This window comes from Lotus japonicus, chromosome 3, assembly GCF_012489685.1.
Source record: "Lotus japonicus ecotype B-129 chromosome 3, LjGifu_v1.2".
NCBI classification, from domain to species: Eukaryota; Viridiplantae; Streptophyta; class Magnoliopsida; order Fabales; family Fabaceae; genus Lotus; species Lotus japonicus.
In genome coordinates this window covers 56000148-56026344 of record NC_080043.1, presented here as the reverse complement: position 1 = coordinate 56026344, position 26197 = coordinate 56000148, and the positions used below count along the sequence as shown (strand labels likewise).

General features: G+C 37.8%; 3 protein-coding genes across 12 annotated transcripts; 2 read left to right on the top strand and 1 right to left on the bottom strand.

The window, feature by feature from the left end:
* Positions 1-490: 490 nt before the first annotated feature.
* LOC130743356 (uncharacterized) lies at positions 491-9182 on the bottom strand. Of its 9 annotated transcripts, none has more exons than XR_009021446.1 (4): positions 8914-9182; positions 6838-7005; positions 2955-3032; positions 491-1343 (listed from the first exon to the last, which is right to left on the bottom strand). XR_009021446.1 is itself a non-coding variant. In XM_057595574.1 (2 exons), the coding sequence occupies exons 1-2, from the start codon at positions 8951-8953 to the stop codon at positions 847-849; spliced, it is 534 nt and encodes a 177-aa protein (XP_057451557.1). In that variant the 5' UTR covers positions 8954-9182; the 3' UTR covers positions 491-846. The 9 variants fall into 9 exon arrangements, 1 of the variants encoding a protein (XP_057451557.1); XR_009021444.1 differs by having other exon boundaries at positions 8917-9182; XR_009021445.1 differs by lacking the exon at positions 2955-3032 and having other exon boundaries at positions 8917-9182.
* Positions 9183-22624: 13442 nt separating this feature from the next.
* LOC130749392 (uncharacterized) lies at positions 22625-24648 on the top strand. Of its 2 annotated transcripts, none has more exons than XM_057602741.1 (2): positions 22625-22709; positions 23572-24648. In XM_057602741.1, the coding sequence occupies exons 1-2, from the start codon at positions 22671-22673 to the stop codon at positions 24352-24354; spliced, it is 822 nt and encodes a 273-aa protein (XP_057458724.1). In that variant the 5' UTR covers positions 22625-22670; the 3' UTR covers positions 24355-24648. The 2 variants fall into 2 exon arrangements, with proteins under 2 accessions (XP_057458724.1, XP_057458725.1); XM_057602742.1 differs by having other exon boundaries at positions 22628-22709; positions 23581-24647.
* A 558-nt stretch (positions 24649-25206) lies between these two features.
* LOC130744348 (RING-H2 finger protein ATL47-like) lies at positions 25207-25656 on the top strand. Its single transcript, XM_057596540.1, has one exon. It carries the CDS (start codon positions 25207-25209, stop codon positions 25654-25656), a length of 450 nt encoding a protein of 149 aa, XP_057452523.1.
* The last annotated feature ends 541 nt before the right edge of the window (positions 25657-26197 follow it).

Here is a 26197-nt window from a genome sequence, read left to right as displayed (position 1 = left end):
TAAAAGAGCTTTGCTATTTTGTACGAAAGATCAGAACACGATTTGTATGATATAAAATATTTTTAATTGTGCTCTGATTTGTAAAGCATGACTGCTAATTATCTGAAAAAAATAATTGATAAGCTATCTTATGAAATCATTGTCAAGCCTAGGATAAATTAGAATGACTGAATAATTATCAATTGTTTTATGTGAAAATTTTGATGTGAACATTTTTATTCATATTATTTAGTATGAACTCCTGGTGACAAATATGAACATTCAACATAATATCACGTCTCACCGACTCACCCTCCTCATTTACCCCTGAGGAAGCTAATTCTCGAGATGGAAGGTAGCGGCGGCAATGAGTTCGATGTAACACCCCGATTTCGGTGGCGTCACTTTAGTAACCAAAAAGAAACTTAAAGCGGAAAAACGTAAATATTTTTTTTTCCGATATTGATGATAAAATTAAAGACTGAAAGGAATGAAACTCGACAACAAAAGATAACAGAACTAATATACAATAATATTTACAGCCCCCACTGTAAGAAACAAACCACGTCACGAGTATCCTCCAGTGACGGGAAGTAGTAGAATGTAACGCCCGTAGGCAATATGTACAATCCAAAGGAAAAGTTAAGTGTCCGCAACACCATCCCTAAAAAATGAGAATAAGTTAGCCCAAACGGCCTAAAACAAGACCCCCTAGTCCAACCAACTCTCTGTGATTTCCGTAGAGAAACCACACAAAAAGCTATCGGCAGGAAACTACCCTGTCCCCAAATAGAAACGTGACGGTCAGAGCTAAGACTCTACTCCTACACTAATCATGTCTCGAGGAGCCCACACCAGCACTCAATCCTACATGCTAGCGTGATCGTCGTCCGAATCTGAATCCAGAACGACCAAGTCTATGTACACCATCCTACCTCCTCTCGCTACCCCGATGCGCTCCTGTTCTGGCCTCACGGGCTTAGGGCTCGAGCCAAAATCATCGATGACAGCAACAGTGGGTGAGCTGGACTCCGCAGAAGTCCCTCCCACAGGCTTCTCCTCCGAGGGGTCCTCATCATCAGAAGATGACGGTGGTGATGGTGCTCCTACTCCTGGTCCGCAGTGCACGCCGGGTGGCAAGTTGAAGCTCACAGTGTACCTCCTCAGCACTCCCTCCGTCAGGTGTCCCAGTCGGTCGACGCGGTCCTCCATAATCCTCCCCGAATAAGTCGCACGGTGGCCAGCGGGGTCGACCACCCATGAACCGGGGCCATCCTGGTCCAGCATCTCAAACCGGGTCCCCCCCGAAGGGTGGACCATCGTAAACCAGTCCGCCATGGACATCTGACAATGGGTGTAGTCCGCTAAAGCACACACAGAAGACGCGAGGGTCAACTCCAAAGAATTATGTAAATAATAAATCTAATAGGTAAAGATAAGGAGTAGCCACTTAGGTTTATAAGTTAGAGATAGCATCCTAGAGTTGTATATTTCACAATGAATATAAAAGACGATAATAACAATTAGCATGCATCAAATAGGTTTAACAAGTATCAATCACACTCAGCGACTAAGTTAGTATGCATGTTGTGTGAAATGCAAGTCGGTTGACAAGATGCATTCCGGAAGGATGGGCATCAATGAGTCAGCCCTAGCACCAACCACGGTGGGACCATTTCTGCTCGCGTGTCTCTTATACCACACAAAGTGTGTAGTCAGATCAGCAGTGAACCCGAAGGTCTGCCATTTCCGTCTGCTACTAAGAATCACCGCAGTGTTCTTATATGGAAATCCGGGTCTTATGACCATTTTGGAATCCACCGAGGTCCGATATCCCGCCGTGTATTAACCTCAAAATGAGTGCATGAATGCAAAGTGATTAGCCAAACAACGTCTCCGACCTCACTCGACACGTCGCCACGTGTTCTAACTAACTTATTGTCTCTAAAAAGAATACCCTAAGGTGAATGTCGATTCTGCGACAAAATACAATTAATCATAAAAAGAGTGCAATCACTCACGATAACTCTTCGAGTCATCAATGCTTTCACGAAGTCTCACGCTTCAGTGAAGTCTTATACAATCACGAAGTCTCACGCTTCAGTGAAGTTTTATGCTTTCACGAGGTCTCACGCCTCAGTGAATTTACACACTTGCACGAAGTCTCACGCTTCAGTGAAGTTCCATGCTTTTCACGAGGTCTCACGCCTCAGTGAAGATCCATGCTTTTCACGAGGTCTCACGCCTCAGTGAAGCTTCTCGGCTCATCCCTTGGATGGCTAAACAAACTGCTCAAAGAGCGAAGGAGTATCGACATACTCAGGAACTTACAGTTTCCCCAAAACTTGGATTAGACGACACTTCTCATTTTCCAAAACTAATATTCAATCCTAAGCTTGCATCCGAGATTATTATCTTTATTTAAAGGTTTAGAGGTTGTTTAATATCTTATGAATTTTCCTTGTAAAAATAGTTTCCATTTAGTCTTATCGTAATTCCTATGAGTTTCAAAGATCCCGTAATCCCAAGTAATTCCCAGAGAATGTCTCGATCCACTAAAACAATAACAAGGCCCGAACTCCGTTCGTCCCGTCAAACTTTCTCAAAAAAAAAACCTCATAAAAGTTTGGCATGACTTGCCCGTTATCCTCACTCTCCAGCACCACAGATATATGTGTAATAGCATAGTTAAATTAGCACAGTCCAACAATCATGGCTCATATATCAACACATCCTAGATTAACCACGTAGCACTTAGCATATAGAGCAGATATCACACATCCTAGATTAACCATTTAGCACATAGCATGTGATTCAAACTCCAAAAACAGTCAATAGATGAATAATCATCATTGTCAGCCGAAGCCTCAGAAAACATTTTCCGAGTCAAACACAAACAAGTGCATAAACAGTAAATCAAGTCGAATGCGTCGACACCTAAAGCATTAGCTAATAGTTCCGTGAGTAGCCCTCACCTGTAGCTCCTCCAGGGTTCTCCTCAAACGCTCCTTCACAATCCACGCCTTGTTCTTCGAGAAATTCCTCAAAAGAACCTTTAGAGCAAAAACCACAGAATTCCATCATAATCAGTCAGAAACTCAGCAATCAATACTTACTAAGGTTACACGAAGTAGCATATACTCCGAGGTACGATAATCTAACGAAATCGGACAAGTTTTCGAAAAAGAAATTTTCTTCCTCCCCTAGGGTAGCTCACGGCCACACACAACAATTGTGTGCGCCGACTTTTCTTCGATCAAACTTGGTTTCTAGGTTATTATTAGTCGTAACTAACGTGAATCTAAACTCGGAAAAATTATCGGATCGAAAACTGTCGCAGGGGTATTTTGGTCAATATTTTTAGCTCAGAATTTCAAAATTGAAATTTCGAAAAACAAATTGGATGGGGACGTCAACAACGACGTTTATGACGACTAATCCTACTAGCACTAAGCTAAGTCGATAGTTTTCAGCTTAAAGGATGAATCTTTGCCTAAAAATGGGTATTTCCTATAGAAATGAATTCCAGCGGCATTTCGACGACATTCGACAAAATGTAATTCGCCAGAAGTACTCTTGGGCACGTAGGGAAGAGGTTTAGACACTAAAATCAAGCTATTTGGACAGTTTTACAAAAAGCTCCAAACTTTGAGCACAGAAAGACATAGAAGAAGACGACAGAAATGACGATCAGAAGTGAAGGATAGTATCTATACCTCGTAGTCTTCAAGTAGCAACGAACTGTGAAGCAATCGGGCAAGAAACGGCGAAAATCTTCTTCTCCTCCTCCTCCTATGTTGCTCGCGGGTTTGGGGAAAGAAAATGGGTAAGTTTTGTGAAAATTTCTCATTTTCTTGTTATTTATAGGTTTTGGCAAATGCGGAAAAATGAAAATTTCGCGATTCCGATTTTTCCGGCTTCATTCTCCGTGAATTCTAAGATAGGTTTTGGCGACAGAATTCCAAAACTCAAAAGAGGTTTCTTGGAATTAAGGTAACGATTCAAAGTCGGTGTAAATCTATTTTACCCGAAAAACTACTTTTTGGAGTGAATGTCGGAAGAGAAAACTTCCTTCTGAAGAAAGATTGGAAACATCAAGAGAAATGGGTGTACGCGTGTGGAATCTTCATTTGAAGCTCCGAATAGAAAAAGTCTTCATCAACCGTTCATTTTAGGTTTCTTGAACTATCAGGGTTTTAGTTTCGGCAAACCTCCGAGGATTGGAATCGGACGTTCGTACATTCTAGGGTTTCGCATCGAAACGCTTGTTTATAGACGATCAAGAGAAGTTATAACATTTCTCTGAAGATTTTTTGAATTAATTTCCATCGTGCCTTTAAGTGTAAATTAGCTATTTACTAGTGCCCTTGCCTTAGGTTTAGGCGAATATTAGTCGTGCTATAACTTTTATCGATTTTGATACAATCCTTAGACTTTTCCAGAACTTTCTCCTTCATAAAATTTATTTCATTCAATAAACTCTTGTTCAGGTTTCCCTTCACGATACATCAAACATAATCGTGAATAGGAATTTTATTCACTTATTCTAAACTTAAAAACTTGGGTCTTACATTACTGTGACACCCGGGGCTGACGAGGGCGGGGAGTGATCGCCGGTGCAGTGAGGCACGGACAAGGAGCGGCTCCTGGCAGCCTTCTAGGCGGAGGGTCACAGGAATGAGCCGATCTCACACCCGAACAAGAGGTATTCCGAGACTGTGTAGGGATGGACTATACAGTTGAGGAGGGCATAAAATATTTGATTAGTACTACTCATGACAACAAGTTGCAACTTCTTTTCGGGAGCCCAACTGATAAGAACTCCATGGTTAAGTGTGCTTGCCTTGGAGCAATATCGTGATGGGTGACCTTCTGGGAAGTTTTCCCGGGAAGTGCGCGAGTGAGGACAAAGCGCACTGAAAAGACTCGTGTTGTTACCGTGAGGTCAGTCGTCAAGTCGGGATGTTACAAGTGGTATCAGAGCCAACCTCTCCCAGTACGGTGTGGTTCGAGGATGAACCAAGCGGAAGCTGGTGGGCCTGTGACACCCGGGGCTGACGAGGGCGGGGAGTGATCGCCGGTGTAGTGAGGCACGGACAAGGAGCGGCTCCTGGCAGGCTTCTAGGCGGAGGGTCACAGGAATGAGCCGATCTCACACCCGAACAAGAGGTATTCCAAGACTGTGTAGGGATGGACTATACAGTTGAGGAGGGCATAAAAGATTTGATTGGTACTACTCATGACAACAAGTTGCAACTTCTTTTCGGGAGCCCAACTGATAAGAACTCCATGGTTAAGTGTGCTTGCCTTGGAGCAATATCGTGATGGGTGACCTCCTGGGAAGTTTTCCCGGGAAGTGCGCGAGTGAGGACAAAGCGCACTGAAAAGACTCGTGTTGTTACCGTGAGGTCATTCGTCAAGTCGGGATGTTACAAGTGGTATCAGAGCCAACCTCTCCCAGTACGGTTTGGTTCGAGGATGAACCAAGCGGAAGTTGGTGGGCCTGTGACACCCGGGGCTGACGAGGGCGGGGAGTGATCGCCGGTGTAGTGAGGCACGGACAAGGAGCGGCTCCTGGCAGGCTTCTAGGCGGAGGGTCACAGGAATGAGCCGATCTCACACCCGAACAAGAGGTATTCCAAGACTGTGTAGGGATGGACTATACAATTGAGGAGGGCATAAAAGATTTGATTGGTACTACTCATGACAACAAGTTGCAACTTCTTTTCGGGAGCCCAACTGATAAGAACTCCATGGTTAAGTGTGCTTGCCTTGGAGCAATATCGTGATGGGTGACCTCCTGGGAAGTTTTCCCGGGAAGTTCGCGAGTGAGGACAAAGCGCACTGAAAAGACTCGTGTTGTTATCGTGAGGCCAGTCGTCAAGTCGGGATGTTACATTCGACAGCGTGGCTGATGTGACCTAGTGGGTATGTACCCCACCGTGCAAGAATACAAGCTTGAAATGGTGGAATCTTTGAGACCAACTACCTTTGAGTAGCTGACGATGAGAAGGAATCGCTCCTGTTTGTTGGTTCTCAGAAGCGTGGCTCAGGCGATAATGGTTGCGCCGACTCGGCCAAAGATGTGTGTAGTATTTCTACCTCACTTCGAAGTCCTTGTTGGCTTCTCAGTAAGGGGAAATGGGGAATGCGGTTAGGTTTTTTATTCTCTAGTTTGGAATTTTTTGTCAACAAGTTTGGGTTTTGGAGTTTGGATCAAACCGGTTTTCTGATGTGAACTAGACAACCGGAGGTGGAAGAGGGGAGGAAGGTTTGGGGGTTTCAGGCTAACAAGATGGGACCCCTGCCTCGCCTTCCCTCAGCTCCAAGAGAACCTGCTCCGAAAAAATGTTGAGGGACTGCGTCCACCACCAAGACCGGAGACCAGGTGAAACAGGGGAGTGTCCATGATAGTTTGAGGCTCCCTTTGTTTAGAGTTGGCAAAAATCTTCACCTACACCTACAGATGGAGCTTAGGTTACCTTGTCTAGTGGCAAACTAAAGCTGATGTGGCATGCGTATGTGTAATTTTTTATTAAATTCAATTTCTGCATGTATAATTAATAATTAGATAAATTAAATTTTTAATTAAAAATAAAACAAAAAACCATAATTCCTAACCCTATTACTAATCTCAATTTAACCTTAATTAAAATTGTACTTCCAATTGACCAAATATAGTTTTAACCTTAATTGACAACAACTCAAATTGAAGTTCACAAAGAACAAACCCACAGAAAATCCCAACTTATCATCACAAGCCCAGGCGCATTCTTCCTCTACATTATCTATTTAAGAAAAGTTTCCAAAAACATTCAACAAACCAAGAAAAACAAAAAAGGGCCAAAGGATCCAAACCTGATCCTAAACAGAAATGCTCCCTCAGAAAATGTTACAAGGCCGCATGAGAGAGAGGAGAGAGAGTGCAAAATGGACGACGGAGCACGCTGGAATCTAGTTGAGGACAGAATGCCAAATATGCACTCATGACATAAATGAATTTCATATCGATTACATTATTGAAAACTGCAAGAAATCCCAAAAATACATGACTAGTTTCTCTAATATCAATAATTTGGCATTATTGCAAAACAGAAACTCTAATTACGATAATTATCACATTAAAGTAATCATATTGAATCTATTAACTCAGAACTGTCGTAGGAATTTGCAGACCTATTAAGATTTCCAAAATAGGAAAAATGAACATAGAGAGTGTATTTCTAGCATCCCTCTTATTACCATTGGTAAAACTAGAACAAGCAAACCACTCTTAACAAATGTGATACAACAGGCAATGCTTGTGCAATTCTTCCATTCACAAGTCACCTAAGAAACATACGAGCACAAACTAAGTTGAAGAACCATTTCAAGAGATAGTTATTACACAGTTGCTCAATTAAATTGGTAACAATTAATAAGCAAACCAAGTCTCATGCAAAATTATTCATATCATCATAAATTGATCCCTGCATCATCAACTGATCATTTCAAAGTTCAAACCTAAAATCTCGATCATCTCTGAAACCAAAACATCACACTTTGGTAAAGTAACAAATTAACAAGTTTACTGTCCATCTAATACTTTATATTCATCAACTTGAGGGATGCATTTGATACTTCATCAAAAGGACCGCTTAAGAAACAGAAGAGTACAGCACAAGTTACTGAGTCACAGGATATAAACTTCTATTACTGAGTCACAGGATATAAACTCATATAACTGTGAGCAGTTTGATATCATGATATGCATAAGTACAGGACAGAACAATGAAAAAGTAATGTAGACTGTGTTGCACTATGAAGAAGCATAAGACAATGGACTGGGCGGGACATAAAGACCTCCATGCCCGCCCAAAACAAGCAATCAGCTGGACGAAGGAAGACATGGCGGGAATTGACGAAATACCGAGGATTCTCGCCCCCTTTAAGTGGGCCCGTAAGCCAGCTGGAAGATTCTCTTGGATTTGTCTTATGTGCATAGGGATTTGGGCCCTGATTGTCAGGCCCAAATGTAGGAAAAGTCCATGTCATGACCATACCCCTCTATAAAAGGGAAGGTCATCACCTTGTACCAGAGACTTTTTATGACCATTAATGAGAATATTCCCTTTTATTACATCTTTGCTATTTTAGTACTCTGCTAGGGTTTGTTTTTTGTACTTTTCTTCCTTAAGCTTACCTTAGAACGCAACATACAAGATTTTGATAGATGAAAATTTTAAATACTTATTAATCAATTATTCATTATATATACTCTCTTATTTTTTATATAATATTTAAAAATTTAGCTGAAAAAGAAATCAAGTTTGCTACATCCATGCCTGTATTATATGTCCAAAATTTGCATGCGAATGTGTTGCAATTTTTAAATTTGTTTGGTAGCTCATTATAAAAAGTAAAGACCAACCAATAGTACACACAAATTATCACCACTTGCCAAACCCATTAACCCACTACTCATCCAGTATCTTCTATTTAGTAGCAAATCAAACTAACTGCTGAATTTGTATGCTCATCCACAATATAAGACATGAGTGACAACCAAGTTTAAATGCCAACACACTTTTAGCATTTCATTAAAGCCATATCAATGGAGCTGACATTTCACATTAGACAGAGATGGAGCTGATAAAGAACTGAACCAAGAAAGAATGTCGAAAATGATCATGAGCTTTGAATTGCTACTATTGTCAATGATGAAGTATTGAATGGTACAATGACATTTGCTTCCCTATCAAATCAATAAGGAAATCACATTGCTACAAGGACCAAAATAAACCTAAATCAAAGCAAAATAAAAAATCTAGCATATTCGATTTCTCGCACGCGAAGAACCAGAGATATGAATTAACTCCAATGCGTTCAAATTTCGATTTCATATCAGATAGAATGTAGCAAAAGCTAGGGTTTGGTAAGAGAAGTGTTACTTACTACCTGTTGTGCGCCTGAACGAATTTTGACTTGTTAGCATCCTCCTCTGCGAATACGAAAGTGAAGGCAAATCAGATTGAGAAAGAAGAAGAAAATTGAGGAGGAGAGTTACCAGAGAAACCGAGGGAAAGCTTGGTGATTATGGCTCCGGTGACTGCGAATCCAACTAAGAAAGGCCAATTGCGATTTCAGTGGGCTGAGATCTTTGGGACCAAAAACCAAGTAGTAGGGCCTGAGACGGCCCAAATGAGTATGAAAAGAGCATGTCTTAGGAATCTTTAAGGTGTGAAGAAAGCCTGTTACTATTAATAAGAAATGGAATAAGTAAGTACAATACAAATGAATGAATTCACTCATCAATGTGTTTTTTTTATAAGAGGAAGATTGACAGAGACACAAAACTAACTAATCGCATTCTGATACATGGAAGCAAGAATAATAGAAGGCGCTACTCGTCGGGCGGGACAGAAACTTTGTATAATGATAGAGCAAGTGGATGGATAATTAGTATTAGTCACTTTATTTCCATGTAAAGTTATCTTTTTATATTATAAAATATTCCTAGAAGCGAGATGATGCCGCAGGTAGGGCTCTCATTATCCTAAGAAGCTATAAACTGTATTACTTTGAGATTAATGAGATAGCAAAAGAAGCTTAGCAGAAGCTTAATTTTACTTTCTTCTGTTAATTTTTTTTTAATTTTCTCTTTTAGGTTTTGCTCGTTAGAGTTTCTCTCTACCATATATATTTCAAGTAAAGCAGAGAGCTTTACAATTAGGCTGAAGACCGACCTCATTGATTAGTTCAAAGGTAGGCTTGACAATTTAATTCAAGTACTAACCTTAAGACTAGCTCGAAGTGAAAGTTTTGATCATTAGTTCAAAGTGCGAAAGACCCTGATCAGTTCGAGAGGCAAACCTTGAGAAGTAGTTTGAAATTTTAAAAGATCGGGTGTAATTGAAAATCTCAAGATCAATCTAGATAAATCATCTAGGCGACTCAAAATGGAGAAGCTCCAAAAAATCAATCCACACTCAAGAGCTTAAAGTTAAATTCAAAATCAAAGTACTCAAGAACCACTTGAAGAATTCTAAAGCATCCAAAGCTTCGAAATCAAGTTCTAAGGAAAGCCAAATTCAGTTCTTCAAGATCAACTCAAGGTTAAAGTCTTCAGCTCTATTCGAACTCGTAAAGAGAAAAACTCATTTGTAAAGGTTTGAGGTATCCAAGGTTGGGAAGGTACCATCTCAAGTTCAAATGCAATTTCATGGAAGTCATTTTTTATGTGCTTCATAGTGATGTCAAGTGTACGACAATATATGTAGGATCTATAGCTAGTGGTTATTAATAACTTCTTCAAGTACGGTAAATGGGACTTTGTAACTCAGAAATTAATGTTGGACATCTAGTTACTAAAAATCTCTAAACGGTCAAGAATGTACGTACTACGTAGAGTACAACAATGGTTACCAAGAATGTAAGTACGTAAATGAATTTTCTTCAACTTTTTACTTGTTTAATGCAATATAATCCACGTTCCTACTCTTTTTACTTTCAAGATTTTTATTCACTCTTGTTATTTGAATCAATACTCATTCACCAACATGGGTTAGCATAAGTGCATAACTAAATTCAAGTTCCGGGTTTAGTTCTTACATCTCCATAATTTGAGGGTTCGAATCGCCCTAGGGTCAGTCAAATCTCAGTTGATGGGCAACCCTCCTCAAGGAGATCCCCAACACTCCTTTTAGAAGTGGCCTCTACTGGCCAGCATGCCACTGTACTAACGCCCTACCCAGTAGCTTGGAGGTGCTCTTGTTCTACCATTTTCATATAAAAAAACTTGTTAATTATTCCTATTTTCATGTTTTGAACCGTGCTTACCGGAGCAAGCATTATCATCGAAGTATTCATCAAATAACTTGTGTTCTAGTTTTTTAACTTGAACCTCATGCAAAGTGTTGGAAAAAATTCCACGAACGCTAATAAGTGTTTCTTCACACTTAAAGAACACGTAAGACTCTAATTTGTGAACCACTAAACTTAAGAGGCCGCAAGAACCATTATCTAAATCTCAGATTAATCTTTAGAAACATTTGTTTAATTTATTTAGATTAGAAGTTTGCCTAGCTCATTTTCTGGAAGACCCGTCATCATACTTTTATGTTTTCATTTTAAATTCCCGTGTTTGTAGAAAATTTAATAAACATAATATTGAAAATCTCAATAGAATTTTTATATAGGCTCCGTCCCCTATAAACAAATGGTTGAGAGTTAGCTTTCAAACTCTTAAGAACAGTGACAGTGGTGACGGAGGCAACAATTGAGTTTCAGGGGGTGATCACCAAATGCTTAATTATGAGAATTTTTTGTGACATGTACATCCAAAAATATTTTTGATTTGAGGCAAAACGACAGTGTTGAAGTGAAGCAAATTAAATATTAACAATTATAAGCGATTGTAATTAAAGATGCATAGTATAATTTTTTAGGTCATAAACCAGAAATGAAAATGAGATAATGCCCCTCTTCCAATATTTCTTTTTACGTGCGGTTCAAAGTAGGAGGCTATGTCCCTCTTTCAATATATATATATATGTCATCTTACTACCCATTGTCTTCTTGCTATCTATTATATAATTAATGCAATTTCTAAAATTTGGTTGGTGCCACGGACCCGATGGCTCCTTGGCTCCGCCACTGCTTATAAAGGAAAAAAAATTATTAGCTAGCCTCATATCACTTAGGACATTGATAGTAAGATAAGATATTAGTCTCAAAACTATAAAAACTAATAGTTATAGTGAAAAAAATACTTATAGAGATGCGTGAATTATTATTATAGTTTCACGGCACCCACTTTTTATGACGGTTTTAAACCGCCACAAAGTGAGAAGTTTAATTAAACCGCCACAGTAGGAGTTGCAGGTGTCATGAACTCTTGAGCAATTTACCAAACATTAGCGCGGGGTAATTATTTTATAACATGAAGAACAAAAGGCTTCTCTTTATCTGTTTGGTTTGCTGTTTGCCTTTTTTTCATTCATTAGATTCCATTCCTTTTAAAAAACCTTTAGCAATAGTACTTGTCTCCAAGCCGCTACACTATATATAGGGAATGATTATTGGGATTTAAGGGAGCGTTTAGTTTGCGATGCCTTCTTCACTGTGTTCTGATTCCAGTGATCAATTATGATAATGTTAAAAACAGGGTACACTTGCATTTGACTTACTAATTAAGCGTCTTAAATCATTGCAATTGAATTTATGTTCTCTATACATCAACATGATTTGCCTCCGACTTTCTGTCCCCTAAGTTCCCCCCTATAGGAACTATTCAAAGAAAGGTAAAATCTGAGAGTTAAAATAGAAGTTAATATTCAATGAGAATGGAATAAATCCACTAAATTCATCATATTCCAATTTTTTTATAGGCAAATGTTAGTTATTAGTAATGTTAGTAAATTAATATTTCCTTAAGATTCAAACTCTGGACCCTTGCACTCTTCATCTTCCCTCCCAATCTTTATGTCTCTTAACTCTTACCACTTAAGCTAACATTCGAAGAGCTCAAACTTGAGCTTGGAACAAAATTGTAGGAATTTTCGCACTTGAAGTAGCCTTCTTAAAAGAATCATCAATTTGGTAAGAGTACTGCAAACAAATAAAATAGACATCTTCTTGACATATCATTTCGCAACAGATTTTAAAGACTGTTATTAGCATAGTAGCAGCTGTTAAAAACCATCACTAAAAGATATGTTGGAAGTATATCTCCTACTATTGTATGTACACAAATTATTTCCGATTTGGTAATGAGCAAGGATATAATGGTAGCTACTATAAAAAATATATATAATGGTAGCTGTTGGCACCCAAAAATGCGCAACGACTAGAAAATAGTCAAAACATTCAACTTATTAGTGTGGTAGATGAGCCACGTGGGATTTTAGTCGAATGGATATGCAAGCGGCTGATCAAGTAGGACAAGAATCGGCTAAAGGTTGAAACTTTGATAAGATCGAAGAAAGGTACACAGGCCTCAGGCTCATGATAGAGATATTTTGTAAATGTTCTAGAAGGTCTGCACGTGCAAAAATCAGCTAGTGGCTCGTCCCTTGAAAGTAGGGAAAGCATTTAACGCTTGAAGAACCAGCCGAAGCAAGAAGCATGACTTAACCAAAGCTTCTAGGTTGATCAGAGGAAGTAACTCTCAACACAATCCACGAAATGTAATTATGCCGAAAAATGCTGGTAGTGCCGAAAGTTATTAACCGGTGTAGGTTAGCCAAATTTGCCGATATAAATAGAGGAAGAGTCATTCGTACACAACAACACATTTCATCAATCAATCAAATCACAAATTTACCGCATTTATCTTTTCCTTTCTATTTCAATGTATTTACTTTTCAGGCTCTAAGATTTATTTACAATCTTTCAGTCATTTACATTTCCAACACTTTATTTATTCAACTTTATATCATTTACTTTCAGCCATTTAAATTTTTCTTTATCCATTTTCGTCTTACTTTAGTTAGTGATCATCATTTCTATACAAACTTTTCAATAGCAATAACTAAGTTTGCTAGAATTTCTTAGGAACCTACATTGAGAAACATAGTCATTGTTTCAAGTAATCGCTTGATTAGAGAATTGTTACGTTAGTTTCTCAGCCGACCTAAATAGCTACTAGTCTCAAAACTATTTGTAAACTAACAGCAGCATAGTAAATTAGAGAAACAACAATGATTTCAAAACTAAATAACTAAATTTTAAAAGGTGTTTGTTACCTTAAGCCAGATCAATGTGTGATACCCAAAATGATGAGTTGGTTTAATAATAAAGATTCATGTACCGGTTAAAATTTTGATTTTGTTCTATCATACTAATGCAGTGTTCCATTCTTAGGGACATGAGATTTGGAAGTGTGTTTTCTGAGCTTTGTTCATCCATTAACCAATTCTCATTTCACGCGCATCTTCATCACCATCATTTGTTTCCGGCACTTGTCCATTTTTCATTAAAAATGAATTTTATGAGAGTAAGTTAATTCATAAGTAAAGTAAAATTAAAAGTTGTAGTATATACCTTGAATAACATGATAATAATCCTATTGAATTACTTAATGCATGCAGTTACACACCCAAAAAAATTTCAAAATACACTAAAATTTGTCATTTTAAAATGAAAATACTAATAATTTATTAGGGAAAAAAAGTTTTTTATGAAAAGGGATTTTTTGTTGTTTTCTGTCTAAATTACCTTGGTCAGAAGGAATAGTACTTGTTTTTCTGCCGTCACCCACCAACTCATTCACCAACCTGTCTACCCGATTATGAACCCATGCAGGATCTCCTCACTGTGCTGTCCAAATTTCGAATTTTTTCTTTTATTTTCATTTTAGCCTTTTTATTTTTTCCTTGCTTATTCGGATTGGGTCAAACCAAACTCCAACAACCTTTTCTCATTTATAAATACGGTCAAATAACTGTTGAAAATGGACATATGCTTTTGGCAAAGACATTGACTGTTACTTAAAAGTGTTAACTCTGTTATCATTTAAACTTTTCAGGATCCAATGTAAAAGTAATTAATCCCACTGCGAGAAAGCGCCTTGAGACCATGGCTTCAATTGGTTGTTAGCATCTTATTCTTAAGTAAGCTTCACTCACGAATGTCTTCTAGCATCTTATATATATCTGAGATTTTTTTTATTGATCGATATAATCATATTCATTCGCACTTTGGTTGCAAAAAAATATCAGTGGTGATAAACTCATGTGAAACTTTGAACTGCCATGTCTTGAGCATTTCATAAATGCAACATGCAAGTGCAACTTATTGGTGCATACCGCAACTTAATTGTTTTTTGGACAGCTTATTAACTCCAACGCTGACCGAAACTGAACTATAGGGATTATATAAAACGATGATAGTTTGGTTGCAGTACTCTTTGACACGTGCAAGCAACCAATGGAGGATAGCCATATAGGATGATCTGTAGCACATTTGCACGTTCCTTGTGGACACGTACAAAGAAGGGCCATGCGAGGCTCGTGATCGAGACTTTGCTAGCTGACTGTGTAATATTCCTCAAAATTACTTGTCTCATCTTCGTGACTCTTGCACCTAATCAGCATGTGGACTTTCTCCAAATGAACAATCTCATGGATTTTGGGCTTGCTGCTCCACCCTAGATTCCAACCCACGTTGAGATGGATGCAGGGCAGTGTATTAGATATATTTTTAGGTTTAAAGTGAAAATAATGTTAAAGTGATTACCTTTTCATAAGAATTTTAAAGAAATTTAATATATCATATAAGCTATTATATTTATTTTTTATATTAATTTTTTAGGTTTTTGAGATGCGAAATCATTTATCAGAGTTTTATAATCAAGTTATTCTAATATTTCACTTTCAATAGATAAGATATTTAACTCATTTAATCTATTTTATACGTGGTTGTTCTATCACGTTTTCACCTATTAAACTTTTTCTACTTTGTTTATATGAATAGTAAAAAATTGATCAAGAGCGCCACGTTGAATTAGGTTTTTAACTTTTCTTTTTTTTTTTCTTCAATTTTTCGAAACTAGATCTATTCTTTCTATATGTTTAACATTTTCTCTTATAAAGAATAAGAATAAGAAAATATAAATAAAAAATGATGAACAATATTCCTTGGAACGCCAATAAGAAAATATAAATAAAAAATGAAGAACAATATACCTTGTACTTACTTTTTTCACTTCCAACCTTTACTTTCATTACTAGCATGGGTGGCCTAAATGTCACTTGATGAAACCCAATTTCTCAGGTTTAGGGTTGGAATCCTAGTGATAACTAAAATTCCAAAAAAAAATCACTTTCATTAATTTCTTCAATTAATACCCTAATGTTTTTTTTTGAAACTCGGTTTCATTCAAATCAAGAAGAAGTCATAGAGGCTAAAACATCATCCTGGATGATAGACGTGAAGGTGTGAAAAACGACTAGAAGGGGGGGTTGAATAGCGTTTTCAATATAAAAACTTTCCCCTTAAGATTTAAAGTAAATCTTTTCGGTTTCTCTAAGATAGATGGTAAAGATAGAGAGAAGAGAGAAGCACACAAGTATTTTATCCTGGTTCACTTGATAAATCCCTCAAGCTAATCCAGTCCACCCGTTAAGGTGATTTCTTCCTTCTTAGAATGAAGGCAATCCACTAATCAGATAATTGTTACAACTGCACTTGAAACATACAAGTGACTAACAATACACTGACTTAGCTCACACTAAGATTCACTCTCTTAGTCTTCTCTAGGATCCGATCAACCTTGATCTCCTAAAGGAATCACCACTAAGATTCACTCTCTTAGTCTTCTTAAGGATACTGACCTACCCGGTCCCTTAAGGAAAATCAAACAACTGTTTGAGGTTGGTGTTTACAAAGGTTTGCTTCTAAATAAGCTGAGTGTAAACTAAATAAGAACCGATGAAGAAAGTAGAGGCTTGAATCTTTTCTTGTATTGCAGCTCTTGGTTTCTCTCTCTTAGCTTTCTTCTTTTCTTCAGCCTTTTATAGTCCAAGGTGCAAAGGATATTTCTGTTGAGAGAATATGACCGTTGGAGGGCATTTCTGGAACTTCCAGAACCTGCTGTGGCTGAACCTTGGTAGGTAGGCTTGTCAGAATAGTACACTGCTCTTGTACTTCTTGATAGAGACATTTGCCTTTAACCAATGACTTCTGATCAGAGTTATGCTTCGTGTTGGAACTTGTGAAGCTTGGTGATCAGAGTCAGAGGGATGCTTGGATCCTCTGACCTTCGTAACTTCTGCTTCTGGACCTTCAGAGCTTCTAGACCTTCAGAGCCTCTGGTCCCTCAGAGCTTCTGGTCTTCAGATCTTCTGATCCTCAGATCTTCTGATCCTCTGATCTTCTGATCCTCTGATCCTCAGATCCTCTGATCTTCAGATCCTCTGATCCTTCTGATCCTCTGATCCTCAGATCCTCTGATCTTCAGATCTTCTGATCCTCAGAACTTCTGACGAATATATCTTCTGGTGTCAGAATCAGAACCTGTTTGTCAAAACACTCAAGACAAACATTAGAGTATCGTAGTTGTTCATCCACAAATAAATACTTGTTATCATCAAAACATAGAGTTGTACCACATGACCAAATCTTGATCTTACAATCTCCCCTTTTTGATGATGACAAAACCATGTATTTTGATGAACAACTCTAAACAAATAAACTGAATACACTCAGAGTATAAGGTATCAGAGTTAAAACTTATCCTGATGTGTATAGTTTATCTTGCTCCTTCTGAATCCAAGACTCGTGCTTGATTCTGAGCTAAGCTCCCCCTGAATCTAATACTTAATATCAATGTTAGTAATATCTAGATTCTGAGCTAAATAATATAGGAGTTGTCAAGATACTATAAGTTCTCCCCCTTTTTGTCATAAGCAAAAAGAATGAAGGTGGGAAAAAAAAATAGTAAGAGCATAAGACGAAATACTCCCCCTCAGAAGGAATACCAAGGGATACTTGGCTGCTGATTAGTGTATCTTCTGATGAGAGCAGAAGTGTGGTTCTGGTGACATCTCCGTTCTTGACAAAATTTCATCTTCAGATACTTCAGAATGAGAAGCTAGGAACCTACTCTTCTTCTGATGACGCAAGTCAGAAGTTGTAGTAGCATCTTCTGATGTTGTTGCTTCTGGTTTGTCAAGTTCTGAGTCTTTGTTTCTTTCTGAAACGGTCATGCTCATCTCTGCAAGCATTTTCAGCTAGCTTTGACTTGACCAAATCTTACTCTACTGATGCCTCCAAGACTAACTTCACCTTCAGATTCAAGTTTTGGATCTTGGGACATATGCCTTTCTCCCGTCATGTGTTGCCTGCATCCACTGTCCAGGTTCCATGGTTGGAGTTTCGATGGACCTATTGAAGATATCTGCAACATATATAATCTTATCCCTAGGTACCCACTTTCTGGGTCCTTTCTTGTTAGTTAACCCAGAAGTTCTGACAACTTTGGGTTTCTCAACATGATAATGTAAAGGAATTTTTGCATGATATTTAGACATAGAGAAAGATCTCTTTTTAAGAGGAGGTTTAGCAACTTCAGCAGGTAAAGGATCAGGCAATATGGTACCAGAGGGAACAAAGCATTCATACAAAGATTTAGCTTTAGGCACAGAAGGCTCATTTCTAATTGGTTTAGAATAGCCAATGTCATATATTCCATTTCTGCTTACGCCATAGATCATTGAAGCCATTAAGCTTCTGTCTACGCTTTTAGCCAGGAATCTTTGAAAAGACTTTTCATACTTAGATTCATTTCTACAATCAGAGGCATCACAAGCAACTATTTCTTCTAACTTAGCAATCTGGTTCTTAAGCACAGAGTTAGAATTAACTAAAGCATGGTTATCATTTTTCAAATCAGATATGATTTTCTCATCTTCAGAAGGGGTTTTAGAAACAGCAGATAAGTTCTTTTTCAGCTTTTTATGCTTAGACAATAAAGAGTTATACTTATCCATGATATCAGACAAAGCATGTTTCATTTCAGAGGTTGAGAAAGAAGCGAATACCTCATTTTCATCGTATGAGTTAGGATCTCCTTCTGATGCTGAGTCAGAGTCAACAGCATCCTTTGACTCTGCTCCTTTGTCTTTGACAATAGCCATGAGTCCTTGAACTTCACCATCAGAGTCAAAATCCTCTGACTCTGATTCATCAAAAGTCACCATCAGACTTTTCTTTGGTTTGAAATGCTTCTTTGACTTTTTGTCCTTTGATGAGCCTTTGTATTTGCTCTGCCTGTGCTTCCAGATGCAGTTGAATTTTCTGGATATCAGAGTCAGCTCATCTTCATCAGAATCTTCTGATGCTTCTTCAGATTCTTCTGCTCCAGCTTGGAGAGCTTTTGACTTCTCAGATTTAGCCTTCTCAGAGCGCTTCAGCTCATGGCATTTCAGTATGCTGATGAGTTCTTCTAAACTCATATGCTCAACATCTCTTGTGAGCTCTATTGAAGTCACCAAGGGTATCCAGCTTTCAGGAAGACATCTGATGACCCTTATGACATGATCTTTAGTTGTGTAGCTCTTGTTGAGAGGTCGTATTCCAGCTACGAGCAACTGAAATCTGGAAAACATATCCTCAATGGATTCGTTAGGTTCCATGATGAAGGATTCATATTTCTGGATCAAGGACAGCGCCTTTGATTCTTTCACCTTCTTGTTTCCTTCATGTGTCATCTTTAAGGAATCAAGGATACACTTAGCGGAATCACGATCAGTAATTTTCTCATATTCTTCATATGAAATGGCACTTTGCAGAATAGCTCTTGATCGGTGATGATCTCTGAACTCCTTCTTTTGATCTTCACTCATCTTCTCCCTTGGGATCTTTACACCATGTTCATCGACAGGAGGGGTGTAGCCATCAACAACAAAATCCCAGAGATCAGGATCAAAGCCAAGAAAGAAGCTTTTGATTCTATCTTTCCAAAAATCAAATCTCTGACCATCAAAGATAGGTGGTCTTGCACTGTATTGATATTTGCTTGTAGTAGTGGTGGAATCCATGAGTTTTTCACACTGGCCCGGATCTACTGAACACTGTTAAGTGTGGTAATCAGAACTTGCGCTCTGATACCAATTGAAGGTGTGAAAAACGACTAGAAGGGGGGGTTGAATAGCGTTTTCAATATAAAAACTTTCCCCTTAAGATTTAAAGTAAATCTTTTCGGTTTCTCTAAGATAGATGGTAAAGATAGAGAGAAGAGAGAAGCACACAAGTATTTTATCCTGGTTCACTTGATAAATCCCTCAAGCTAATCCAGTCCACCCGTTAAGGTGATTTCTTCCTTCTTAGAATGAAGGCAATCCACTAATTAGATAATTGTTACAACTGCACTTGAAACATACAAGTGACTAACAATACACTGACTTAGCTCACACTAAGATTCACTCTCTTAGTCTTCTCTAGGATCCGATCAACCTTGATCCCCTAAAGGAATCACCACTAAGATTCACTCTCTTAGTCTTCTTAAGGATACTGACCTACCCGGTCCCTTAAGGAAAATCAAACAACTGTTTGAGGTTGGTGTTTACAAAGGTTTGCTTCTAAATAAGCTGAGTGTAAACTAAATAAGAACCGATGAAGAAAGTAGAGGCTTGAATCTTTTCTTGTATTGCAGCTCTTGGTTTCTCTCTCTTAGCTTTCTTCTTTTCTTCAGCCTTTTATAGTCCAAGGTGCAAAGGATATTTCTGTTGAGAGAATATGACCGTTGGAGGGCATTTCTGGAACTTCCAGAACCTGCTGTGGCTGAACCTTGGTAGGTAGGCTTGTCAGAATAGTACACTGCTCTTGTACTTCTTGATAGAGACATTTGCCTTTAACCAATGACTTCTGATCAGAGTTATGCTTCGTGTTGGAACTTGTGAAGCTTGGTGATCAGAGTCAGAGGGATGCTTGGATCCTCTGACCTTCGTAACTTCTGCTTCTGGACCTTCAGAGCTTCTGGACCTTCAGAGCCTCTGGTCCCTCAGAGCTTCTGGTCTTCAGATCTTCTGATCCTCTGATCTTCTGATCCTCTGATCTTCAGATCCTCTGATCCTCAGATCCTCTGATCTTCAGATCCTCTGATCCTTCTGATCCTCTGATCCTCAGATCCTCTGATCTTCAGATCTTCTGATCCTCAGAACTTGTGACGAATATATCTTCTGGTGTCAGAATCAGAACCTGTTTGTCAAAACACTCAAGACAAACATTAGAGTATCATAGTTGTTCATCCACAAATAAATACTTGTTATCATCAAAACATAGAGTTGTACCACATGACCAAATCTTGATCTTACAAGAGGCAATCTCAGAAGGAGCTTCTTCAATCCAAATCATACAGCCATAATGGAAAGCTCAACGTGCTAAAGCGTCAGCAGCACCATTGCCAGTTCGACGCACAAAAGTAAATTTAAAAACATCAAAATTAGGAAGTAATGAACGACAATAAAAAACAACAGCTCAATATTTTTCCCTAATGTTTCTCAATTGAAAATTGAGTTTAGGAAAAAATATTTATAAACAATAATCAATTATAATATTTTTGAAATATAAACTACAATCATTCAGGGTTGATTCCTGGACCTCACACTTCCAAACCTATATGCACACCAGCTCTTACCACTTAAACTCTCATTCGACTATTCATTTTATTTTTTAGGGTCTCCTAATATGCATCACTTTTAAATTTGTGCAAAACATTTGCACCATGTGCTTTGACCAGCCATAGGTAAACAACACATCATTTTTTTAATTTAATATTTAAAAAAAAATTAATAATTTTTATTTTAAAAAAAATGTGTTGATCTACTATCTTCGATCAAAGCACATGGTGTAAAACCAAACCTGTTTTTGAAACTATAAAAAACAATTTTACTAATTAAAATTATTTTTTATTTACTAATAGGTGGTTAGTTCAAATGATATACGTTTGGCTTACCTTAAATAATGTTTCGGGTTCGAGTCTTGTGTTTCAAAAAATACTGCTAGGAGAGTTAGCTCCAACAACGTGTGGATGTTAGAGGTGGAAATAAGTCAAGCGGCCTGTTAGGGGTCTATGACCTGGCTCGTTAGAGGCCTGGTCTGACTTGACTTGTTTATTAAAAAGGTTGGGCCTAGACTTTTTAAAGTGTTTGATTAACTAAAAAAAGCTAGGCACATGCTATCAAAAAAGTCTATTTGACTTGATAAACCAGCTTGTTTATGTAATATTATTTTTATCAATAATATAAATAATATTATTTGAGAGGATATACAAATTTTATTACAATGATATATGAAAAGACATATTAGTCCGGATTATTTGCCTGTGGCTTATTAGACTACCGGCCTATTGGTCTTCTTTATTTGAAATTGTTGTTAAATAGGCTTTTAAGTAGACTTGTAGGTAAGGTCAGACCTTATAACAGGTTAAGTCAGGCCTGCTTGTTGAAATGTCACAGACCAGACTTTAGCCACCAGGGCCGGCCCAAGGGCCAAACCACCAAAGTAAGGGCTTTAGGCCTAAAAAAAAAATTAATTTTTACTAAGTAAAAAAGACCTCCAATTTTTTTTACTATGTAAAAAAAGGCCCCAAATATTTTAATAAATAAATATTTCTTTAGATAAAAATGTCTCACTTCAAAAGTTGCTTTAGACCTCGTGTAGTGTTGGGCCGGCCCTGTTATCCACAAAAAGAGAATGCAGGCGCTTGAGTCCCACAAAGCCTAACTTGACTTAGCTTATTTCCACCCCTATCAATGTTCTCGGCTCGAACATAATAGTCTCTCGTAAGAATTTTTTTTTGGAAATTCATATATATAGAGCAGGCCAATATTGCTGGATTAAAAAACTATTTTTACAATTGAATTGAGATGATCTTTATCCACAATTGCTTGTTATATAAGGAACTCATACCCACATTAAATCATTGACAGAGAATGCTGGCCGTGACTCAGTTCCTAAAAGAGTGGGATCAGAAATTTTTGGTATTTTCAGATCATATCAATCAGTCCGTATTTGCATGGATGTTTTAGGCATTTCTTGATTTTAATTGATATGGTTAATTTTTATCTCAATCTTGGTGAGAAACTCTGAGTACCCCATTTGGCCATTTCTTTGTCTTGTCTCATTCTCACTTTTTCTCCCTATAAATAAGAGTTAAGACCCTATCCTTTTTGCTTCCCATTCTTGTCTTTTTCTTTACACAAAAGATCATGGAAGATCAACTGGGTTCCATATGCGATCTTCATGAGGTGGGTATTGCATACTCTTACTTGTTCATCTACATGTGGTGAATCTTGTTGCATACATGTTTTTTCTCTGCTTTTGTTTCATTGCTTACTTCTCTATCCATTTCTTTTACTCTTTACTTGTTCATTTCTCTGTTTTTGTTTTCTCTCATCTTGCATATAAGTTCTTGTTCTTCCAAGTCTTCACTTGATTAAGAATTGAATATACTTTCTTCTCCCTCTTCCGTCTGTTCTTATTGTTGCGCTCAGATACAGAGTTCAAATACAGTTAGTTTCAGTGTTCAACAAAAAAAAAATGAGTAGTCATTTTTGCCAGAAGGTTATGTCACATAAAAGTTTTCATTTTACTCGATAAGTGGATTTTGCAGCGGTTAAAAGTGTTTGTTTGTTCTGTAAGAACGAGAGTTCAATCCTTATAAGTCTCACTCTTTACAACATCTTAGGCCTTTACCACACCCATATGTATCGAAACAGATTTACTTCATACTTGTTTTTCAAGTAAAAAAAAGTTGTCATTTTTGTTTTCCAAAACTTTCCTTTTTTTTCTTTCATCTATTTTGTACAAGTATCTTTATCAAATACAACTATATTATTAATTGATCACTTTTCTTCTTAAAGAGGAAAGAATTTATCTTTGACCCCATTTTCAATTATTTGCTTTCATCATTAATTGCTCAACATTCATTTTATTTTTTTCAAGAAAAGCAAGGCCGGTGTCTACTCTCACTTTTCATGTCCAAAAGTTTGTTCTTTGTTTCCACTCACCAAACTTGTCCCTTTCTTTTATTTATTTGATCTTTGCATGAAACATGCTTGAGAAAGTGATTCCTTGACTTTCTCTATGACACCATTTTCTCAAACAAAGCTTTTGCAGGGCTATGAGCAATTGAGGCAAAAGCTCTTTGACACAATGCTCGAACTCGAAACCATGAGGAACGTGAAAGCAGAACTCTCCAAACTGCTGCAAATAGCTTACCAAGAGAGGGATCAAGCAAGAGAACAACTTCATAGCCTCGCGAAAAAGCTCGTTCCCGCCAACTCAAACGCGCTTTTAGAGAATCTTCCGGAGTTTCCACCCGCGATCAAAGCGAACTCAAGCTTCACAAAATCAAACAGCCCCTCAAACATCTCATCATCCCCTGTGACTCCTCTGTTGCAGCCAGTTTCTCCTTCTCCCGAGTTTTCAAACGTGAATGTGAATGTTGTTGACAATCACTACAACTTTGGTTTCCAGAAGCCTGCAACAATTGATTTTGAAAGTTCTGTGATTGATTACCTTGCAAAGGGAAAGGTGTTGCCTCAGAAGGGAAAGCTAGTTGAGGCTGTGAGAGATGCTGGTTCTCTGCTTGAGACTCTGCTTGTGGCTGGGCCACTTCCAAAGTGGCGAAATCCACCTCCATTGACTTCCCTCAAGATTCCTCCTCTTAATATCAAGGAATATGATTCTCTTACTCCTGCGAGCAAGCTCAACTCCTTTGGAAATTGGTGGGATTCGGCTCAGAAACCAACGTTTCTTCCATCCTCTCATTCTTCAGAACCTCTACCAATGCTTAACTTTGCAGGCAGCTCCTTTGGCTCCTGGAACAAACAATTGCAGATGACATCAAAAGCTAGTGTTGCAAGGAATCAGCATAGACTTCAATATTGATGAAAAATAACCTTACTTATCCTTGCCTTTTTACATTTTCTTTCTAGAAAATTTGATGTAAATGGAGTTAGAATGATTGGTGTAGATGGCTCCATACCCTGGTTTTGATCAACGGGTAGAGGTGAACTTTTCGATTTTAGCGGCGAAGTAGTTCTTTTTCTATATTTATGGAAGTGCATGTTTACAATTTTCATAATCCATTCTAAGGTTGAGCTCACATTTTCGATTTTAGTTGCAAAGTATTTATTTGTCTCTGAATGCATGATTACAAATTCTAAATTCAATTCTGTGGAGAACAAAGGTCGAGCTAACCTTTTCTGTAATAGCCGCGAAGTAGTTCTTTTTTTCCTCTATGGGAGTATGAATTGAAGTGCATGTTCATAAATTCTAAAACAAATTGTGCAAAGTAATCCTTTTTCGTGTTTAGCTTCTCAATGTCATAATTGATTCTGAAAAAATAGAAATTGATGATATTAAGATGCTTTTCTTATATTTTGATTTGGAGTCAATTGATTTTTCCTTTACATTTTCACCTGTTGCATTCCTTTTGTCTTTTAACCAAACAAACATTAGCTTCTAGATATAGGGGGTGTAAATATTGCAAACAAAAATCTCATTCAGTCAACAATAGCTTAGACTCTAAGAGTATATTTTTAATACAATCTACTTGTCAGCTAAATACAAAGCGAAATCCTTATTATTACCTCCAATAGTATGTCTTTACTTGACAATACTTTGGTTTATACGCCTGCAATTTTCCTATATAAAGTGCCAATGAGTATATTCAAATCCTCTGCAAACTCCTTGTTCCTCACACATCTTCATTAATCTGATTAAGATGTTTGATAAGCCATGGAGGAATATACAGGCTGTTCCATTTTGGCACTTTGTGTTGTGTTCTTGATTATAGTGATTCGGTGCAACATTCTCAGGCTTCTCTTGTGTTGTTTTAACAGTCCAAGTCCCAATAGAAATTTGGTTGAAGGGCAGTACCAGGATGAGTCCATTCCTTATACTACTTCACTTCAGCTTCATATGAGTGACTTGGAGTTGTCTATCATAGTCCCTTCCTCTCTTCCTGCGTCTCAGTTGAAGAAAAATGGGGGAGAAGTGCCAATAAACACAGACTGTGCAATTTGCTTGGGGGAATTTGAAGAAGGGGAATGGATAAAACTTCTTCCTAATTGTAGCCATGGCTTCCATGTTTCCTGCATTGACACTTGGTTTCAGTCTCATTCAAAGTGCCCCCTCTGTAGATCTCATGTGTCTACTCATAGTGTTCAGTTATCTTTTCACACATAGGTAGAACACTTTGGAAAGTTAAGGTTTTATTAACATCAGCCCTTAGGTCTATTCCGAATTCAAAAATTGAAAATTTTATAAAGAAAGATAAGTACTGATTGCAACTTTGTATTTGTTGGGCCAAAGGAATTCTTAAAACTCCGAAGGATCATTCACATTAGGCTAAAGAGCGACTACAAGTAGATTGGAAACTACATTTTTGAACAAAACCTTAATGCATTAGATGCATAGGTCATCTCAACTATAAAGTGCTTAAAGTAGTCTTTTTACTCAAATGTGAAACTTACTCACACTTGATCACAACATTTCTAACCTTTCTTCTTGACTTTTGGATTCTTGGACTCACACCTATGCAAATTTTACAGTAAAGTTGGGAACATATCAGAATGAGAAACTAGTGCTTCGGTCTACCCTTCCCAGCTGCCATGGAATAGTCTTGGCAATGCTATGCGACTGCTCGTCAGTTTTCTGTTTTTAGTCTTGTTTTCTCTTTACCCTTGTTACCAAAATAGTGGATTTGTAATAGAAATATTTTTTGTTT

Coding starts and splice junctions, on each gene's coding strand:
- LOC130749392 (XM_057602741.1), top strand. CDS start 22,671: ATGGAAGATCAACTGGGTTCCATATGCGATCTTCATGAG. Junction 22,710..23,571: donor CCATATGCGATCTTCATGAG/GTGGGTATTGCA, acceptor TCTCAAACAAAG/CTTTTGCAGGGCTATGAGCA.
- LOC130744348 (XM_057596540.1), top strand. CDS start 25,207: ATGGAGGAATATACAGGCTGTTCCATTTTGGCACTTTGTGTTGTGTTC.
- LOC130743356 (XM_057595574.1), bottom strand. CDS start 8,953: ATGCTAACAAGTCAAAATTCGTTCAGGCGCACAACAG. Junction 1,344..8,916: donor TTCGTTCAGGCGCACAACAG/GTAGTAAGTAAC, acceptor TGTGTGCTTTAG/CGGACTACACCCATTGTCAG.